This window comes from Silurus aristotelis (genome assembly GCF_946808225.1).
Source record: "Silurus aristotelis genome assembly, chromosome: 12".
NCBI classification, from domain to species: Eukaryota; Metazoa; Chordata; class Actinopteri; order Siluriformes; family Siluridae; genus Silurus; species Silurus aristotelis.
The window spans coordinates 8,149,409-8,171,530 of NC_139585.1; the positions used below are offsets into that span (position 1 = coordinate 8,149,409).

General features: G+C 38.5%; 1 protein-coding gene across 2 annotated transcripts in view; it reads left to right on the forward strand.

Moving 5' to 3' along the window:
* dock1 (dedicator of cytokinesis 1) overlaps positions 1-22,122 on the forward strand; it is a 291,553-nt gene that overhangs the window by 94,276 nt on the left and 175,155 nt on the right. For both annotated transcript variants that reach the window (XM_083556371.1, XM_083556372.1), the window contains exons 20-25: positions 236-325; positions 2,413-2,513; positions 2,655-2,783; positions 6,689-6,797; positions 10,456-10,526; positions 19,168-19,274. In XM_083556371.1, the coding sequence (XP_083412497.1) occupies positions 236-325; positions 2,413-2,513; positions 2,655-2,783; positions 6,689-6,797; positions 10,456-10,526; positions 19,168-19,274 (607 nt within the window). The remainder of the gene's footprint in view (positions 1-235; positions 326-2,412; positions 2,514-2,654; positions 2,784-6,688; positions 6,798-10,455; positions 10,527-19,167; positions 19,275-22,122) is intronic.

Genomic DNA, 22,122 nt, shown 5'->3' on the forward strand with positions numbered 1-22,122 from the left:
TCACTGCCGCCTAACGATTCTGCAGCTCCACAGCATTTTGCGCAAGCCTTAATGCCTCTGTCACACTATGCAGCATGTGGCAATGTATTATGGATATTTTAGAACCATAAGACGGATTCTTTGATTTTATTCATCTATTAATCTATTTATTTGCTTTCAGCGAGCAGCTCAGATCCTGCATGTAATAAAATACAGCGCACAATAATGACCTTAAACGCTGTTTGTATGTTTCCAGTTCTTGCAGGACACCCTGGATGCGTTATTCAACATAATGATGGAAAACTCTGACAGTGACACGTTTGACACACTGGTGTTCGATGCCTTGGTAAGACCTGTGTACAATACACACATTAAAACCATTTAATGATGATCATTTATAGAAACTGTAAAAAGCATGTTGCATGTTGAAAGCATGTTGATGAAGCAGACACATTGTTCCAAAGATAAGTGGGACTTTGTAGCCATTTACATTTTCTGGCCCTGAAATAAATTCAGCCACCAGTCTTTAAAAAACAAATCTATACAGACATGCACAGTTTGAAAAAATTGAATAAGACTGGATAAGCAGAAGCTGGTTGTTGTTTTCCTGTCAGGCCCCAGACGACCAAATAAAGACGGTCCCAAACTGATGAAACAGTTTGATACATTAAATGAATACAATTCTTTAATTTGTAACTCATGATGCTTCTAGTTATTTTTTTAAGCTAGTTTGTGTGTGCTTTTTTCACTTTTCTTTTCACTTGCACCATGTTTTTGTCTTTACTGAAGACACTTTGCCAGAGTGCTACTGGAACGTGTAATTAAACGCTTGTTATGCGTTGTGAAATATGCTCTAGGCTTGTTTTTCTTAACCATAACGCTTCCACACTGAAAAAGCTTAATGGAATGCTGGCAATCTAATTGGACGAGTTGTTTCTTGCTTCTCGCCTTTTAGCAAAGCGCTATGCTTTTGTATTGCGTATCCGAGCTTAGAAACAGTCCGTGCTACACTTTTGTTCACATATTTTACTGTATATATTTTGAAGGTATTAATATTGTTTGTTACTGTATCAGTTGAGTTTACATTATTAGGAGATGCACATCATATAAAGTAGTGTGGTAGTATTCTTATATCAAAGAAATGTCTAAGCATCAACATATTTTATAAAACGAATGCCACATTATACTGTTCTGGTATTTTCCACCGAACAAGTTGTGAATGTAAATGTTTAAAAGTCTTAAAAACCAATACATTATTACAGCATTTTTTACACCAGCTCTTTCAACTATTTTTTATTTATTTAATTTTTTTTTATCTCGAGGTTCTAACAAAAATGTACTGTTTGTCATGTAACTGACAAAAAAAATCTGTCACAGAAGTAACTGCATAAACTGCTTCTGTAGAATCGTAGATAACGTACTACAATGAGCACATGCATGTGAACCTTACAGCCAGCAGCTCTTTCATAACCGCTGTTAGTCACACACTCCGGTATTCATGGTAGTTCTCACTCTCTAGAGTTTTGTATTGTTTTTAAGATTTATTAAGATTTATTATAATTAAGATTTATAATCTCTTGATGTCACCCAAATGACGATGGGTTTCCCTTTTGAGTCTGGTTCCTCTCAAGGTTTCTTGCTCATTGATCTAAGGGAGTTTTTCCTTGCCACAGTCGCCCCCAGGCTTCATTATCAGGGATAAATACACATCATTCTCTTTAATTCTTAAGTTCTGTAAAGCTGCTTTGAGACAATGTTCATTGTGAAAAGTGCTATAGAAATAAAAGCCGGGGGCTCGGTGGTGGTGAAAAGGTGCTGGCAACTACTGCTGAAGTGATAAGGGAGACAGCTCGGAAGGTACTTGGTGTGACTTCTGGAAATAGAAAGAAAGACAAAGAGACATGGTGGTGGAATGAGGAAGTGCAGGACAGCATAAGGAGAAAGAGCAAAACAGAGCAAAACAGAATTGGGAGCGACAGAGTGATGAGCAAAGAAGGCAGGAGTACAAGGAGATGCGGCAGCATGTAAAGAGGGAGGAGGTTTATGGATGTGGTGAAGGAAGACATGCAGGTAGTTGGTGTGACAGAGGCAGATGTAGAGGACAGTGGGGTGTGAAGACTGATCCGCTGTGGCGACCCCTAATATGAGTAGCCGAAAGAAGAAGCAGCAGCAGCTATGGAAATAAAAACTTGTTAGCCAGACTTATGTTTCTTGTTGGTTTTGATTTGAGCTTGATAATCTGTTGTTAAGGTACTGGACCTTTTATCTATTGGAAAAGTCTGTAGAAAGTCTTTAAATCACTCTAAGACTCTGATTTTTGTCTTGAGTCATATTTTTGATCATTTTACTCTTTAAGGGTGATCAAAATAATAATAATAAAAATTTGCTGTATGCCATATTGCATTTTCTGACACATGATTTTGTCTTGACTAGGTGTTTATCATTGGATTGATAGCAGACAGAAAGTTCCAGCACTTCAACCCTGTTTTGGAGACGTACATCCGGAAACACTTCAGTGCCACCCTGGCTTACACGTGAGTGAAATTCATCATTATGAGCAGCTAAATAATAATAATTAAAAAAAAACTGCAACATGTAAAATTGGTAAGGATGTAAGGCTCGGGCATTACATGTGACACGTGTACGTTTATTGTGTGGGGTGCATGATTTTAAAGGAAACTGACAAAGGTTTTGAAGAACTACGTGGACCATGCGGAGAAGTTGACAGACCAACTGTTGAAGGCCATGAAGGCTCTGGAGTACATCTTCAAGTTCATTGTGCGATCTCGAGTCCTCTTCAACCAGTATGTTTCCTTCTTTTTTTTTTTTTTCTTTTTTTTGTTTCTGTATGTCTCTGAGGTTTTTGTAAAATCTCTGTTATATGCACACAGTAACTGAACGCATTTCAAAAACTTTATTTTGGTTTCAAGCAAAACAGTCAAACAACAAGAAGGTACACTTAAACCATTGTTCTGTCCATATAATACCAAATATCATTGACCTTCATGTTACCTAGCAACAAGGACTTACCATTAACAGGCTAAACTCAGTATTAAAAGAATATTTAGTTGAATCAAAATTATGTATTTATCGATCTGCATGTGAAAAGTCAGTGTACTTCCTGGGAATCAACTCTTAATGGAAATCTTGCATCATGCCAGAACAATGAGTAGTGTAACTTATTGCAAATATTCGTAATAATTCACTTAACTGCACAATGGATCTTTTATCATATTGCTTCCATTTCTCATGATAATTATAATTCTACTTGTGCGCCTTTTGGAAAGAGTGTTCCTTTTAAAAAGAAAATAACTTTAACTGCCTAGAACTGTTTTTTTAATCACAAATTAAAATGTACTATATATTTTTTTTAAATCGCCCTTATGAACACTTGCTTAGCATCATCTTTAATTTTCCACATTACACCTGTAGTCAGCTGTCTGGGAATCACATTCTGATGTCTGGTCTCTGCAAGGCTGATGTCTGGCAGGTCTAATTAAATTATTCTAGAGACCATCTCTAATCTGGCATCTAAATTAGGGTTAAAAATATATATATATATGTATGTGTGGTGTATAATGAACAATCAAATAGTGACTTGAGTATTGGAGTACTGGTGACTTGGATGTAGATATGGGTACATTACATGTAGTGCCCAGGTTATGATGATACAACCAATTTTTTTTTTAGCATAAGATAACTTTGGTGATACGACAAAATTTTACGCATATTATAAGTTTTGCGTAAGAGGCAAATATATTAGCGTATGCTCCGCCCCCTACTTTATACAGTGCGGTACTATAAACCTCTCTGTTTTCCTAAATTATGTAGTGTAATTTTTTTTTTATTCAAAAATGGCCGATTACTACCCCCTATTGATCCCCATTCTTTAGGATTCCTGTGTAGACCTGAGACAGGATTGTTTTGAGGCACAGATCTGGGGAAGGGTACAGAAAGATTTCAGTCCCATAACATATATAATATTGCATATTCCTGTTGTTAGACCAAATCCAGCATCCATATTTTTCAGTGCTCAGAGAAGCAACGCTCAAATTTATAACTTAAAAAGGAATTCACTCACCTGTTTTATGTTGGATCCTGGGCTGGAATGGAGCCTTTGTCATATCTCACAGCCTGGCAGGTGACAAAGGAGGCTGCGGGTTGGTTTTGAGGTGATACTGTGCAGCGTAATGACCCCTCGATAAATTGAGTTCACAGGAAGTGATGAGCTCCAGGCCCACGGGGAAAGAAAGCACTGTCCTTTATGCGGGAGCGCTTATTCATTAAAAGCCTTCAGCAGAGTGGTTAGGGTGTACCTGTTCTTACGCTGCTGTACGAGTCTTTCATATGGTGATTATTTATAGCATTTGGGAATTGGGTTTATTTTCTTTTATATTCTTTTTTGCATTGGATCTGACTTTTTTTTTTTTTTTCTTAAAAAAAAAAAAATTCTATTTACATATGCAATTTCAGTTTTAAAAGGCACAGATACAGTGAGGAAAATAAGTATTTGAACACCCTGCTATTTTGCAAGTTCTCCCACTTAGAAATCATGGAGGGGTCTGAAATTGTCATCGTAGGTGCATGTCCACTGTGAGAGACATAATCTAAAAAAAAAAATCCAGAAATCACAATGTATGATTTTTTTTAACTATTTTTTTGTATGATACAGCTGAAAATAAGTATTTGAACACCTGAGAAAGTCAATGTTAATATTTGGTACAGTAGCCTTTGTTTGCAATTACAGAGGTCAAACGTTTCCTGTAGTTTTTCACCAGGTTTGCACACACTGCAGGAGGGATTTTGGCCCACTCCTCCACACAGATCTTCTCTAGATCAGTCAAGTTTCTGGCCTGTCGCTGAGAAACACAGAGTTTGAGCTCCCTCTAAAGATTCTCTATTGGGTTTAGGTCTGGAGACTGGCTAGGCCATGCCAGAATCTTGATATGCTTCTTACAGAGCCACTCCTTGGTTATCCTGGCTGTGTGCTTCGGGTCATTGTCATGTTGGAAGACCCAGCCTCGACCCATCTTCAATGCTCTAACTGAGGGAAGGAGGTTGTTCCCCAAAATCTCGCAATACATGGCCCCGGTCATCCTCTCCTTAATACAGTGCAGTCGCCCTGTCCCATGTGCAGAAAAACACCCCCAAAGCATGATGCTACCACCCCCATGCTTCACAGTAGGGATGGTGTTCTTGGGATGGTACTCATCATTCTTCTTCCTCCAAACACGTTTAGTGGAATTATGACCCAAAAGTTCTATTTTGGTCTCATCTGACCACATGACTTTCTCCCATGACTCCTCTGGATCATCCAAATGGTCATTGGCAAACTTAAGACGTGCCTGGACATGTGCTGGTTTAAGCAGGGGAACCTTCCGTGCCATGCATGATTTCAAACCATGACGTCTTAGTGTATTACCAACAGTAACCTTGGAAACGGTGGTCCCAGCTCTTTTCAGGTCATTGACCAGCTCCTCCCGTGTAGTTCTCGGCTGATTTCTCACCTTTCTTAGGATCATTGAGAACCTACGAGGTGAGATCTTGTATGGAGCCCGAGTCCAAGGGAGATTGACAGTCATGTTTAGCTTCTTCCATTTTCTAATGATTGCTCCAACAGTGGACCTTTTTTTCACCAAGCTGCTTGGCAATTTCCCCGTAGCCCTTTCCAGCCTTGTGGAGGTGTACAATTTTGTCATTAGTGTGTTTGGACAGCCCTTTGGTCTTGGCCATGTTAGTAGTTGGATTCTTACTGATTGTATGGGGTGGACAGGTGTCTTTATGCAGCTAATGACCTCAAACAGGTGCATCTAATTTAGGATAAATGTAGTGGAGGTGGACATTATAAAGGCAGACTTTTGGGGTCTTTGAGGGTCAGAATTCTAGCTGATAGACAGGTGTTCAAATACTTATTTGCAGCTGTATCATACAAATAAATAGTTTAAAAATCATATATTGTGATTTCTGGATTTTTTTTTCCCCCCAGATTATGTCTCTCACAGTGGACATGCACCTACGGTGACAATTTCAGACCCCTCCATGATTTCTAAGTGGGAGAACTTGCAAAATAGCAGCGTGTTCAAATACTTATTTTCCTCACTGTATCTTGATATTTATTAACTCTTTCAATTAATCAATTTATTTAATAGATTTGTCATTACCAATTCAATCGATGCGATTTTCTCCAGAAAAATTCAACAAGAAATTAGAATTTATAAATTGTTAAAAAAAAAAATTCAAGTTGTAAAATAGAGCCAGGCAATCCAAAACAAGGGCTATATAGTTAAGAAAAGCGTTTTCTAAAGGCTTCGAACTCCGACATCACAGTCCTGTCTGAAATCAGCACACACATATCCTAAGAGAAATTATTTATCTTCAGCATTTTAATAAAGACCTGAAGAGGAATGGACTGTGTTTCAGATCCTACTCATATTTTAATAAATATACATGTGTTTCTGTTCTGGGGCATTGTTTTGGATGCAACTCTGGTGGTCAGGTTCTATTAATATGCAGCATTAGCATACTACACACACACACACACACACACACACACACACACACAGGCAAGACTATCATCGGAGGACAGGGATGCACCAGCTGGTATTTATCTCAAAGGTTTTGTTTATCGTGCAACTTAAACAGTGTGTGTGTGTGTGTGTGTGTGTGTGTGTGTGTGTGTGTGTGTGTGTGTGTGTGTTTCGGTCCACAGACTGTATGAGAATAAAGGAGAATCAGACTTTATGGAGTCAGTAAGGGATCTCTTCACCTCGTTCGGGAACATGATGAACAGCGAAGCTGAGAGCACCAGCATGGTCAAGGTACATGACCACACAGTCGCCTTCCGATGAGGCGCTTCACACAAATGGCTAATTACTGTAAAGCTCATTTATTAGGAGAACTTCCTTCAGGAATTTCTTCAGTTTGAACTCTTTCTGATTCGGATGGTTTTTAAGCCAATTCATGAACCCCCTTGCCTGCCCATCGGCCAGAAGCCTCGGTGTGCATCTAGTCTGGATGGTGTGACTGTGTTCTATGTGACACATTGAGTATAATAAAAATCAGTGGTGTTATAGTTTTAATCACTATACAAAACGTGTGTTTCTTTTTAAATCCCCACCCACCCTCCAGCCAAACCTAGTGGATATAAAGACGTCTTTAGGTATCAGAATTTTATATTTTTGCCATCTTGGAAACAATAAATGTGTATTTACCCCAACAAATCCAAGGTTGCATCCCATTTTGTAGTACCAGTTCCCATCTATAAAACTCTAGACCCAAAGCCGAGTAAAGGTTTGGCAGAAAATCAAATCGACAGTCAATTAGACACGGCCGGTGTTTGAAATACAAGGCGAATATACTGAACCAGCAACTTTTTCTTTTCCCACTGATAATCACTTACAATCCTAGCTACATCCCCAGAGCTTTATACACAAGCCTGAGAATCAACAATCTACCACACCTCTGGTTTATCCGGAGTGCAAAAAGATATAACTCTGGTGGTTCAGGACGTCCAATACCATATCAAGTCCATATTTATTTTATGTTGAGATGAAGTTTAATGTAACTGATAGATTTCCATTTCGATATAACAGCTAGATATTTGTCATGTTAATACTTTCTCGAGTGTGAGCTGATCAACTGATTCTTTTTGGAGTTATAATAATGCTGGAACAGATTTCAATATAAATGTAAGATAAATTAATATAAATGTAAAAAAAATCTATATAGTTGAGTGCATCTCTATTCATACCTTTTAGTCATGGGATTATGATTTTTATGGTCTGAAGTTATGTGTTCTGTTCTGTGTGTGTGTGTGTGTGTGTGTGCGTGCACGTGCTGCTTTGAATATTTCTTTAGTGCTTTGTGTTCTTCATCGTTCATGCTGTAGAGTGATGCATGCCAGCTGTGTTTAGGATTCTGTTGTTTTCTTTCTGATCTGTATGTTTGTCCCCTGTTTTTCTCTTTGATCTGTTTTCGTCTCGTCACTCTTGGACCCTGTCCTCTTTAGCTGCTCCTCAAGGTATTCCGCCATTGCTTTTCCTCGTTCTTTTCCTCTTTCTGTCACTTTTTGTTCTGATTTATGGCCTTGAATCCTAACACAAGCGTCGCCTCCTTCGCACTCCTCGTGTGTAACACAAACAGACAGCAGTAAGAAGAGAAGCATGAAAAGGATTCCTGTAGCAGGACGTGCAATTAATTTTCATTGTAAGCTCTTTATTCAGACTGGAGGAGCGGTGAAACAATTCACCTGCCATCCTGGTGGCTGGCTGTGTGTGTGTGTGTGTGTGTGTGTGTGTGTGTGTGTGTGTGTGTGTGTGTGTGTGTGTGTGTGTGTGTGTGTGTGTGTGTGTGTGTGTGTGTGTGTGTGTGTGTGTGTGTGTGTGTGTTTTGAGAGAAGAAAAAATAAGATTATTTCTTTCAGACTCATTCCTCCAAGATTTCCTTCCTTCCCTCCCTCCCATCCTTCTCTTCCTTCCTTCCCTCTCTCCCTCCCATCCTTCTCTTCTCTTTCTTCCTTCCTTCCTTCCTTCCCTCCCATCCTTCCCTCCCTCCCTCCCTTCCTTCCTTCCTTCCTTTCTTCCTTCCTTCCCTCCCTCCCTCACTTCCTTCTCTTCCCTTCCTTCTCTTCCCTTCCTTCCTTCCTTTCTTCCTTCCTTCCCTTCCCTTCCCCATTCCATGTTTTCCTTCTTTATTCCTTTTTTTTTTTCATACAGATTTTCCTTTTTGCCCTCCATTTTGCTCCTGTTTCTTTTTTTCCTTTTTTGTTGTTTTTGTTTTGCTCCAATTTTTCTGCCAGCAGCCTTTACTCCTCCTGTGGGATTTCCTTTAACTGCTTCCTCAAGTTTCTAACAAGACAGACTTCACTCCACAGCACTGCAGTATATACACGGTGGCAGCAAACAAGGCACAAAACTCTTAATTAGAAAGCTCTAAAAACCGAGTGGCACCTTTTTGTTCTTAGAGCAAAACCTGGCCACGGTGGGTTCTGCACTCTGTCATTTTGGTTCTTTAGTTTTCAAAGGTAAACAATCGAGCTGCCCTCGTTTCAAAGCTGACTCTTCAGTCAAATCTAATCTGTATCAGAAGGAGGGGAAAAAATAGAGAGAGGAGAGAGAGCGAGTGCGAGCGAGAGACCCCATCAAAGGAAAAGCTTCACAAGCCTCTTATGCCGTTTCTGCCCCTTTGTAGATTCCCACTCAAAGCTCCCGTGTTAACGATCGCTAAACCCGACCCCGGGCTAGAAGACGAGCATCTCAGCAGCAATTTATTCTCACCTGTTCACCAGAGGCCACAAATTCATTTTTTTCTGAAGATGCAGGGAGAGAAAATAAAAATGCTGCCTTCTTCCTGAAACCTAGCAGCTATGTTCTTTTCATGACTGCCATTAATCAGAAACCCACACATGTATGATATTGTATTTCGAATACTTATTCCCCGTTATGAATTTCCCTGCCTTCAGTATTCCTGTGGTGTTGAAACTGTCTAAATGATTTCCTCATCGCATTCGTGCTGTTTAATTGGCTTGATAAAATATAACTCCTTTTTGAAACAAGCTCCAGCACCCCCTACACCATCTCTAACACTACTGACTTATTATATTATGAAAATCATCAGAAAGCAGTATAGAATACAGGAAACTCTAGAAGAACTAATAGAAGTGCAGATTAAAGGAAATCCGGTGGCTCTGGCAACAATTTATTTTGGCATTTATTCTGTTTTTCCGATCCAAATTTGATCTTCTGACTGGACACTTCTATTCTCTGATAAAGCAGTTCTGTCAAATGCAGACAGTTCCTTAAACTGGAAGAAAAAAAAAAATCATTTTAGTGCACATTTATCACAAAACTGTAGTTAATATCATTTGCACATGCCTCAATAGATTTGAACTCTTATAGGAATGTGTCTGAAAGCTCTGTCTCATAAAACTGGCTTAAGAGATAGAAAAAATATTACGTGGTCTCATGAAAACGGACTCGGAGCAGCAGCAGGGAGAGAGGTAAAAATACTGCCCCCTTCATCAGCCGCTCCTGTGCTATTGATTGTCAGTGTGTGAAGGCTTATTTACAGCTTGTGAATCTATTTGCTCAGCATGGGGACTCGCAGAGTTATTGACCGACTCGTTTGGGCAACAAAACATCGAGGAAGATTCTGGTTAGGGAGCCTCTTCTGTGTGGGGTTTAGGAGAACACAGATGGATTTGTGGAAATAATATTCACAGTCGCTGTCAGTTTGTAAACAGTAAAAATGTTCTGTTGATTTGTTTACTGTACACTATGCAAATCCTCACTCCACACGTTCTTCTGTGTTGTTTTCTCATCTCACTCTGAATATTAACCAATTTTTATCAGTGAATTTTATCTGAAGCTAACAGTGCATCATTCATACATTCATTATATATCATGCTTACTCTGATTTATTTTTTATTTTTTTACATTTTTTTCTTTATTTATTTTTTACATCTTTTCTCATCTCCAGGGCGCAGCCTTGAAATATGTTCCTACGATCGTCAATGACGTCAAAATGGTCTTTGACCCCAAAGAGCTCAGGTGAGTTAAGTTTCATTATATGCACATATATGACTGTATAAGACTGTAGAAAGAACATTACTCATCACACACACTCTGGTAGATCACACTCTTGATATCACACAAATGAGGAGGGGTTTCCCCCTTTTGAGTTTAGTTCCTCTCAAGATTTCTTTCATTCTTAAGTTCTGTAAAGCTGCTTCGAGACAAACATCTCCAAGTTTCAAGTTTATTTCTATAGCTATATTTTTTTTGACAATGGACTGAAACTTGAAGATGTTTCCTGGTGCACAAACACAATGCTTATGGGTTTTTCAAATATTTTCAATAACACAGCTGGTTCCCTGGTGACCTTTTCTCCATTGCATAATGGTACTATAAAAATATTAAATATTAAAACTAAAAAATACCCCCAATAAAAAAGTACGATTATGATGTGAGATGGTCACAGCATTTCCCTTTGCCAACATAAAACTTTAAGAAGGGGCTTTAGGATATCATCTAACCCAGAACTTTTTGTTTTTTCTTTTGTGCTCTATTGGATTGTAATGAGATGCTATATACGATTTTGCGTTGCCTTTAAAAAGTGATCCCACTGTTCTGACTGTTCCATTTTCAGGGTTTTTTTAAGGGGTTTTTAAAGTATTTTTGCAACCATCAACCTGCTGAATTGTAAAACACATTTCATGGACCACCCTCTAAAAAGATAGCTCTTTCCTGAACTTTCCATCATCTTTGTTGACATTAATTTAATGGCCTACATGTTTTTAACTTTGCCTAAAACCGATTTAAATAGATGAATAAATGTAATAATAATGGTGATGATGATGGTGGTTTGTGATTTCCACTGTTAAAAAGAATCCCTGGTCTCCCTGGATTCCACTTTAAGAGCCCGGGTTGTAGGTATCACACGAAAAGCATGCTTAGCGGGAAGCTGATGGTATTTAAAAGTAGCTGGGAAGCTCATTTGGCCATGAAAATAGAGACGACATGTGACCATTAGCACTGTTTTGGTTACTCCTTGTCCTATTAAGATTTTGACTGAGCATATCTAGTGGGAAAATGACATTGAATTGACAGTACAGTTTAAAACAATGAAACTAGGGGATGCTTATTGGTTAATACCCAAGCACAGCCAAAGTCCTGTTTCTGGGCCCTTGAGCAAGGCCTCCTTTGTATAAATGAGATCATTATAATTCACTCTGTATAAGGTGTCTGCCAAACGCTGTAAATAGGATCATGTAGAGAAGTTGATAATAAGTTGTATGTAAAAGGAACATCTTTTTCCGATCACTGCATTTTCTCTCAGAGAGACGTAATAATGTGCTGCTGGTTCGCTGATTGTAAAGAGCGATGTAGCGAAGAGATGTAATGCACACTCCTCTACAGCTCGCCTGTCCCCGAGCCCTCAGCATCCAGCCACACAGGCCGTAAATCAAATCAAGGCTGTAGATAGGATTTACATTCTGCAAATTTGACAAATTAGCCGCTCGTCTTTCTTCTAATTTTATTTGGGAGCGGGGAGGATCATTTAGTGTGGGCTCTTAAATGGCCCTTTGAAAGGAAATCTGCTGTCAAAGCTGCTTTTCCATATTTATGGAAATATCTTTAGCCCTTGGCTGGTCTAAGTGGCTGATTTCATATCGTTCTAGCACTCACACGGACACACACACACACACCTAAACAAGTCTCCTTTTTTCTGTTTGAATTTATTCTCGGGTTAATCAGTCACGTTGCCATTGAGAAGCAGAGGAGTGGTTGCACAAGTTAATGTTTTCTGTTGTCATCGTATGATTATTATTCATACTTAGAGACGGTGTGATGATCCTAGTTTTAAGGTACAGTATCTCACAAAGGTGAGTACACCCCTCGCATTCCAGCAACCATTGTAGTACATCGTCTCAAGGGACAATTCTATAGAAATGAAACTTTGGTATACTTTAGAGTAGTCGAAAGTAAGTACACCCTAAGTGAACATGGCAAAACTGTGTCCAAAGTGTCAATAATTTGTGTGCGAACATCATTGTTATCCATCACTGCCTTAATTCTCCTGCGCATGGAATTCACCAGAGCTGCACAGGTTGTTGCTGGGATCCCTTTTCCAATTCTCTATAATGACCTCAAGAAGCTGCTGGATGTTACATATGCCGCTTCTCGACCTTCCACTTGAGGGCGCTCCACAGGTGCTCAATAGGGTTCAGGTCTGGAGACATACTTGGCCACTCCATCACCTTCAGTAAGACAGTTGTTGTTATTATGCTGTGAAACTGCCGTTTGGCCCAGTTTCTAATGTGAGGGCATCATGTTCTACTTAAGAATGTCACCGTACATGTTGGAATCCATGTTTCCCAGTACCAGCAGCAGTCATGCAGCCCCAGATCATTATGCTACCACCACCATGCTTGACTGTAGGCAAGCCAAAGAGACAAATTTCTTGGTTCTCCTCACCAGGGTGTCGCCACACATGCTGGACATTATCTGATCCAAAAAAGTTTATCTTGGTGTCATTGGACCACAAGGTATGGTTCCTGTAATTCATGCTCTTGGACAGGTTGTCTTCAGCAAACCGTTTACGCACTTTCTTGTAAGCCAGCTTCAGAAGAGTCTTCCTTCTGGGACGATGTCCAGACTTGTTGCAGCGTGCGGTGTATGGTCTGAGCACTGACAAGCAGACCTTTCGCTTCTGCAACCCCTTAAGCAATGCTGCAGCACTCATGCATCTGTAGCTTCTGCACCTGATGCACAGCACCAGGACTTAACTTTTTCGATGGACTTTTGCGAGGTCTGTTCCAAGTGGAACCCATCTTGGAAAACCTCTGTATGACCCTGGCCACTGTACTGTAACTTAGTTTCAGGGTTTTACCAATCTTCTTATAGCCTCAGCATATTTTTTGAGAGCAACAATTCTAATTCTCAAATCCTCAGAGAATCTTTCCCATGAGGCTCCATGTTGAACATCCAGTGGTCAGTATGAGAGAATTGTACACAAAGCACTGAACTGCTTTAATACAAGATGCACAAATTTGTATTGTCCTGTTAAGCAGACAAAAAAGCATGAACATGATGAATAGGACGTGTCTTTGCACGGTTACACAACATATAGCTGTTATCACTTAGGGTGTACTCACTTGTGTTGCCAGCTATTTTGACAATGATGGCTGTGTTTTGCGTCATTATCAGGGGACAGTAAATTCGTATTGCTATACAATCTGCACATTGACTACTCTAAAATATATCCAAGTTTCATTTCTATATGCCACAGCGGATCCTCCGCACGTTTGATTTGGCACATGTTTTACGTTGGATGCCCTTCCTAACGCAACCCTCCCCAATTTATCCGGGCTTGGGACCGGCACTAAGAGTGGCTGGGGATGGTTCCCTGACCGGGAATCGAACCCGGGTCGCAGCGGTGGGAGCGCTGCATCTTAACCACTAGACCACCAGGGGCACTTATTCACTGACTATAAAATACTGTAAAACCCGGTCATGTGTTAGTGGGCTGTGCAAATTTTGACATTAACGTGTTTGAGTTTCTTTTATTAGTTCACTGTTAATAAGCCTTATTTTAAGCAAAGTGCTTGGCTAAGCTTTCTTTAACAGAAATGTCATAAGAACTGTGCTTTTGACCAGTTTCTTGCAAGAAATCAGCAGATTTCTCACTTGGACAATACTCAGAACACAACACTTCGGAGACACTTGTTGTCTACAGTTGGTCTAAATATCACATTCGGGTATGTTTCTGCACAAGCCATTTTGGTAAATACATCTTTCACCTTAAGAGGTGGTAGAGCAGCTCGGGGTTTACGCCTCGATAACGCCAAACTGCCACTATTGGGGCCCTTGATCAAGGCTCTTAACCCTCTGTGCCACCTGGTGCTGTATCTGTGCTGACCCCAGGTTCCTAACATTGATGGGATATGCGAAGAAAGAATTTCACTGTGCTGTAAAGTACGTGTGGCAAGCATAAAGTGTCTTTCTTTCATTATATATTTACATTGCAACTTTGATACTCGTGGGGGTTACGTTCCATGACCCCTTGCGAGTAGCAAGAAATCATGAGGTTTTGACTCCCCCCTTTTGATGCTTCCTTTTTCAAGGGGAATTGTACATGTACTGCACTGTAAACTCAACAAAAATTGTGAATTACTTGTCATAAATGTTTTATTTACTACTTCAAATGACTAATTCAATAATATACTTTTTTGAATATTTTTATGTAATTTATTAGTACAAGCTCTGTTTTGAAATATTACTCCAAACTTTCGAGCCACGCGCAGCTTCTCGGTTGAAAAATGAAAAGTCGCAAACTATCGAGGTCGCGAGTATCGAGGTTTCACTATATTTGTATTTGTTATTTTTGTTGTTTGTTGCTATTTTTTAATCTCAAACATTAGCACACGCAGTTTTTAAATGCTGTTGGTTAAAACCGAATTCGGCACACGTTTGTCTATAAACGACGGTAATGTGGCTTTGAGAGAAGAGTTATTTATTTGTTCATATGGTTTATGGCACAGTGAAATTCATTTCTTCACATATCTCAAGATTGTTCGGATGCTATGGTCAGAGTACAAACAGTGTCTACAAAGGCCTTCCTCGAGGACCCCACGAGGCAGCGCGATTCATAAACGTAAAAAATTGTAAGCTTTAGGTCTGGAGGGCTTCTGAGTGGCACAACAGAAAACCGTTCTCCCTGTCATTCAGAAAATCTACTGGTTAGAGTTTAGTGATTCGGCAACTGATTCTACAAGCTAGGGGTCAAAGAGAGCACTCTTGCTCTGAGGATAGGGGGCATCACTTTACACTGTTACCTGCCAATCACAATGACAATATACCAGCAAGTCAAACGTGTCTGCAAGGTCATGGAAGACAGAGGAGTATGCATTCTTTTGGGTTTGCATTAGTAATAGTGATAGTTCCCTGTGGTAGGATCAGAGATTGCAAATGTCCACATCCTTTACTTAAGTAGAAGTACAGATAATCATGTTTTAAAATACTCTGATCAAAAATAAAGTACTGATAGTTAAAGTTAAGTTAAAGTAAAAAAGTTTGGGCTTTGACATGTATTTAAGACAAAAGTAATTATTAATACGACCTGTTTGTGTCATGCTGTTGGCTGGACCTCACATCATATAAATATTATATGTAATAAAAAATATTAAAATTAATCACACAGTTGTCTCGAGTTAACTCACTATTAATCGCAACTTGATCGCTTATTTTTATCTGTTCTAAATGTACCTTTAGTTTTTAATACTCTAATCAACACGGTCATAGACAAATGTGGTAGCTTTCATAGAATATTTAAGAAGTAAAAAGAACAGATATTTGTGTAAAAATGTAATGAGTGAAATTAAAAAGTTGTTTGAAAAATAAATAGTATCGTAAAATACTGATACCAGAAATGATTGGTTTTACGTTTATTCCGGGTGGCGCTGGGAAACTGGAAATTGTGGAACTAGAAGCTGACGACCCTGGGGGCATCGGCATTTGATTGGAACCAGTGCGATCTCGTTTAGAACCACTCTCCATTATTTATAATTGGCTGTAAAACCTTTAAAAATATGCTGATGGTGTGAGTTCAGCTCAAAGGGAATTTCAGCGTCGTTACCAGCTCAACACAGCGATTATGCATGTTGCCAAAGGGAGCGGTGAAGGATCCGCACAGTGGCAGCTCGAACATCCTTAATATTCTCTTGTGTGCGGGCCATTCGAACACCACCGATGGACCTCTTGCTTATTTTTTACGACTGAACTCGTTTCTTCAAAATAAACAGACGGGACACGATTATGACGTCTGGTAATGATGCAGAAATTTGTTCAGCTTTATCACCTTTCTCAAAATAGGTTTTACAGTAAACTCTTATTGCGCACTTGTTGCTCCATTGTAACTAAAGGCAAGGGCTTCTAAACGAGCTCGCACTGATTCCAAACAACTGCCGAATTCTCAGGGTCACTTCTAATTTCTACATTTCCTTTGCTCCTCAGTATTTACAGCATTTGGCAGATGCCTTTTTCAGAAAGACTGGTGGGATTTGAACTCTTGGTCTTCTGATGAGAAGTTCAAAATTTTAGGCACTGAGCTATGCCTTTCTCATTGGATTATTTTCCAATAACTAATCTCAGCATTTGTTACTGATTACATTTTTTTTGCTTCAGATTAGACTTCTAGATAAACCAGATCTCTTACTTTGGGTCTGTGTTGCTTAAGAAAATATTCACTAGAGTACAGCGAATTTCTGTCGGAGAACTGAGATGAAAATGAAGCAGAGAATCTGTATCTAATTAGCTAGGCCTCTTTTGATAGTCATTTTAGAGGAAAAATCCACAGCCTTCCCCCATCCAGCTCATTGTTTTATGGCTAAGAGCTTGAAACAGATTTTCTGTTTCTCAAACATCTGACTGAGAGTCACTCCGGTTCTGACTGGGGCTTTAACCTAAATACATTAAACATTAAGTTGAATTTATAATTAGACGACTTCTTACAATCACTCCCAGACTTTTACACACTTCCCTTGTGGTATTGCCTCTAAAGACGTGTGTGTGTGTGCGTGCATGTGTATATGCCTCAGGCCTCTGTTGCTGTTACAGCATCCAGGGTGTTTAAAAGGCCGCATACCAGATTGCGCCAGTTTACACTTGGGTATTTTCTCTCCACTGTGAATTAAAAAAGCAGTTGCTGAGGGAAGCTTGATACACAGAGACACACAAACACAACCTATTAGGTTTGGTCTTATTTTTTTAATTAAATTTTTTTACAGAGTGCATGAATGATTCCGTAATGGCAAGTATGTTTTGCTGTAAACATTATTACAGCAGTTGAGAACCTCTCCAACATTTTTCATCCTTTTTTAACCCCCCCATACTGCCAACACCTGCTGTTGGGAAAGAGGGTCTACACTGTGCACTGTGTTGTGCTGAAAGCGCAGTCTAGCTGCCAGATCAGCGCTGAAACTGTGCCATGCCCAACACTGCTCAATGTGGAGCCGTCAGTGTTTGTTTGAGTGTACAAACAGTCCCAACAGGGCCATCTTAGACACACACACACACACACACACACACACACACACACACAGCCGGCTTTACTTCAGGGCTGTGTGTGTGTTTGAGAGCGAGAAGGAGGAAGTTTAATGGTTTAATCCATTGTGTAATCCATCTGCTAACACAATGCTCTGTGTTACACATTACGACCCACATTTACAGAAATTCCTAAAGCTCAAGGTGTTCGATTTAATAACTGCCTAAATCAGCTCCTGCAAAAAATTACAACTTTTTTTGTGGAATAAATCACTTCAGGACATGCTGTTCTAGGAAAATAATTTATGACAAGTGTCGTGTGATGCAGCCAGTTCTTAAGCAGCGTTTTATTGCTTATATGAATAATGAACTTGATAATGGTTATCAATTTTATGTTCCTTATAATTAGGAAAATATACACTATACACAATATTGGGATACATATACAACTCTGATTTTTCCCTACCATACGTGGTTCTACCTTAAATTCATAAAAGCACATATGAATTAGTCAGAATTGTGTTTGCGAGTGTTTGCGAGTTGCGGTTATGTACTGTAAATCTAATGACCAATCAGATTTGAGAATGCCCCAACAGTAGGTAAGCATTTTTTTCTAGAAAGAAACAATTGAAAAAAACTTGTAGGTAAAATGTAGCTGTATTCTGGCTTCTGTTTAACACCACAGTAGTGATTTCTGATCACCTACAACACTTTAATCACCTTTGGTACATTTGAGAACATTGTCATTTCAGTGTGAGTAGCACATGCTAAACAGAGAATGTATTTTCCCTCTGTTTTTGCTTATGTAATGTAAACACTGCATCCCCGTGTGTAATACTGACTTTTTGTCACTGCTTTGAGAGTGACCTCAGTATGTTCACTGCTCTCATGTGGATGTGTTGGAAATATACAGGAAGTCCCAAATATTTTAATATATTAAAGTGTAATTTTATGATGTTATTGCTATTTCTTTGTAAACACGCATCAAATTTTGGCTCATGAAAAAGTTTAATATCCTTGCAACAGCTTTTTGATTTTGCAACAATGTCTTCCTTTTTTTACATTTTTTTAATTTTAAGTCTTAAAGGATATCTGGAGGGGGAGGAAAAATGTGTTAAGACACTCAAGGGACACCCTGCATTTGCGGTGTTTATTATAAAACAATTTTTATTTTATTTTATAAAGTTAACATGGTGATTGTGATGTTAGTCACCTCAGAGGCAACTCTCAGAGAGCAACACAATGCCAAAGGAGATAAAGACTTTTATAGGTCTTTTATATTTAGAAACACACAAATATTCAGTTGCAGGAATAAGTCGGGTTTTATATCAAACTTGTAAATACACTCATTACATTAGTAATCTTAACAATGTTGAATTATGTATAAAAAAATTATGTTAACTTATAAATAATAATAGTAATATTTCCACACTGTCTTTGCGATCTTAGTATATTATTTGTGACCTTTAGTTTTCTGATTAATTCATTTAGTAATTTACATTTTGTTAAATCCATTTATCAAATCCTGATCGGACAAAGGATTGAAAATATTTGTCTGTGTCCCTTAAACATGTAAAACTTTAGTTTCTCATAGAAATATCTGTGGAAATAAAAAGCATTATCATCTTTATATCTCTGTCTTTTTCAGTAATCTGTTCAGCGAATTCATCCAGAAGGTTCCACAAGGTCGCTTGGTCAAGCAGAAGCTCTACTGCATGATTGACATCGTCCACAGTGACCTCTTCACACAACACGGTAAACAAACACACAACACACATCCCTTTAAAGGTCACAGAGACATGCGATGATGCTAATCATGCTAGGCGTTTACGCGCACGTTTAGTATTTGTCGTCAGGCTGTGGTGTTTAAATTTTTTTTTATTCGTTTTTTTTTATATTTTAACGCTGAGGTTGGATTTTGCTTGTGTGCGAATCAGTTGTTTTATGCTGCTCTCTATATTTTGGTGTGATGAGGTTTGGGAAATCCACAAGCCAGCAATCTGACTGCAGGTTAATAGTTTGTTGTGGGGTTAAATGCCTTCAGGGCTAAAACACCCTCCACCAAATTTCCTCATATTATATTTCCTATCATTTCTTTTGTTGCTATTAGATTTGCCTCGTTAATATTATCTTGGTAATTTTTTGTGTTTGTAGTATTGAAATTGTTAAATAATACAGAATTGGCACTTGCTGACATGCAGGAAAATGCTTTTTCATCATTCTGAGAAATAAAAATAGAACCAGTGTACGTATACGAGGTGCCAAACAAAGTCTAGATTTTGACAAGCAATTTGGCAGCATGCACTTGAATGTGAAACTGAACTGCTCTCACACTCAGGATCTCTATTAGCAATACTGCTTAAACTCCGTTTCAGATGCTTTATGAGGTTGGTTGGGTTACAGAATGATGCTGTAGTTCGTCCTCATGATTTAAAAAGTCATTTGAAATATGTCCTATTATTTCATGTCATCGGTTTTCATAATGGCAACAAACACCAGACTTACATTTGTTTGTATCGTTGAAGCCTTTAAGGTTCTCAGTTGATTCTTGTCGCTTTTTAAGGTTCTCAGTTGATTCTTGTCGCTTTTGTAGCACTTTAGTGAGTTATTGCATTGAAATGAGGACTAAGAATAAGCTGTTCTGATGTCACTGCACTTTTCTTACCTGGAAAAGCAGCATGGGATTTTATAACTCTCCCTAGCTAATAAATATCACTGGGCCCAAAGCAAATATTATAGGATTCCCCAGCCGGTTTAAGTCTTTATTAGATTACTATATACACCGTGGTCATGCCTTGAGAGGGAGCGTCGTTTTATCATAACTCACTGATAACTAGATAAATATGTCCAATTTAAAACCATTTATCTGTAAACAAGCTACTAAATCTCCTTTATATTGGGTTAATCAAATGAATCTGGCACACTTGGAATGTATTATTAAATATGAGTAAGGAATGTGTTCATTCAGGAGTTCACTGTTGCTTTGGTAGACTGGGGTGGAAAAAGAAATCCAACAGTGGAACTGTGAGTTTAGACTGGTACGAAGGACAGACACAACTTCTAATTTTCAAGAAGTTTTCAAGAGTCCTTGAGATTAAATTGATGAGTGTAATTTCTAATTATAAGCCCTGATTTGAATCTCACCTGGGTGTGTATCAGTGTACCACATAAAGAACCGGGTGATATGATCGAATATGAACAATTTTTGTAACATGCACAATAGGTACAACCTGCTCAATAAACAGCAGTAAAGTGGACAAACATTATCAAACTGTGTTTTCTGATATTTTGAAGTTTTTATTTAATTCGGTGGTATCTGTTCAGTACCGTTTAATTTCGAATTATTCGAACATTATTATTACAACAATAATCTCATTCATTCATTTAGCATTACATTAAGATTACACTGATTATATTGAGCTCCAGCGATGCAGCTAGTTATCAAAATCAATAAAGATTTGAAAAAATACTGATAAATATCTAAAGTTTGTTTATTACTTTATGTTTAGAGAGAGAACGCAAAAGAGAGAGATGGATGATTCACTGGATTTGAAATGTTTGAAATTGCTTACGATCGCAAAGTTCTCACGCATCAGTGTTAATATAGTGTTAGTGTGTTAGTGTTATAGTGCGTATTTTAGTGTGTTAGTGTTGTTATAGTGTGTATTATAGTGTGTATTAGTGTTGTAGTGCATGCTAATGTGTATTATAGTGTTATTATACTGCATATTTTAGTGTATTAGTGTGTTATAGACCGTGTTAGTGTTATTATAGTGTGTATTAGTGTTATAGTGTGTATTATAGTGTTACTATACTGCATATTTTAGTGTGTATTAGTGTGTTATAGACCGTGTTAGTGTTATTATAGTGTGTATTAATGTGTTATAGACCGTGTTAGTGTTATTATAGTGTGTATTAGTGTTATAGTGTGTATTATGGTGTTATTATACTGCATATTTTAGTGTGTATTAGTGTTATTATAGTGTATGTTATAGTGCATTGTCATGCTGGAAGCAGGTTTAGGTTTCTTAGTTCAAGTGAACAGAAGAATGTAACGCTACCTCATACAAATACATCTTATTCAATCGTGTACCTTCAGTTTAGTGGTACAGTTTGGGGAAGAAGGACATATGGCTGGAACATTTTCAGATCTGTTTTTCACAGTTTAGTATAGTTTATTTTTTGTTGTTGTAAAAAATAATGCTGAACTCAGGTCACTGAGCTTGAATTAAGTTCTACACAAAGTGGTGTGTGTGTGTGTGTGTGTGTGTGTGTGTGTGTGTGGCTTGAAATTCAACTGTTTGCTGAATTTACAGCGCATATTGCTTTATCGTTATAAAATGTCCAGACAGAGGAAGCTCTTACTATAAAACAGAGGCAAATATGTGACATAAAACACTCCATGTGGGAGCTTTATAAGCTTTTTAAACCCTTTAGCCCTGGAGCACAACGCATGTAATAATATGGAAAAATGTGACACATGACTGGGTGTAAAATCCTTGACAGCGACCGTGATGGTGAACCTCATGCAACTTGTCTCCAAGTATATTATTTTTTATCTTGCAGCTGTATGTTTGCACATGTTTAGATGACGAATATAGTT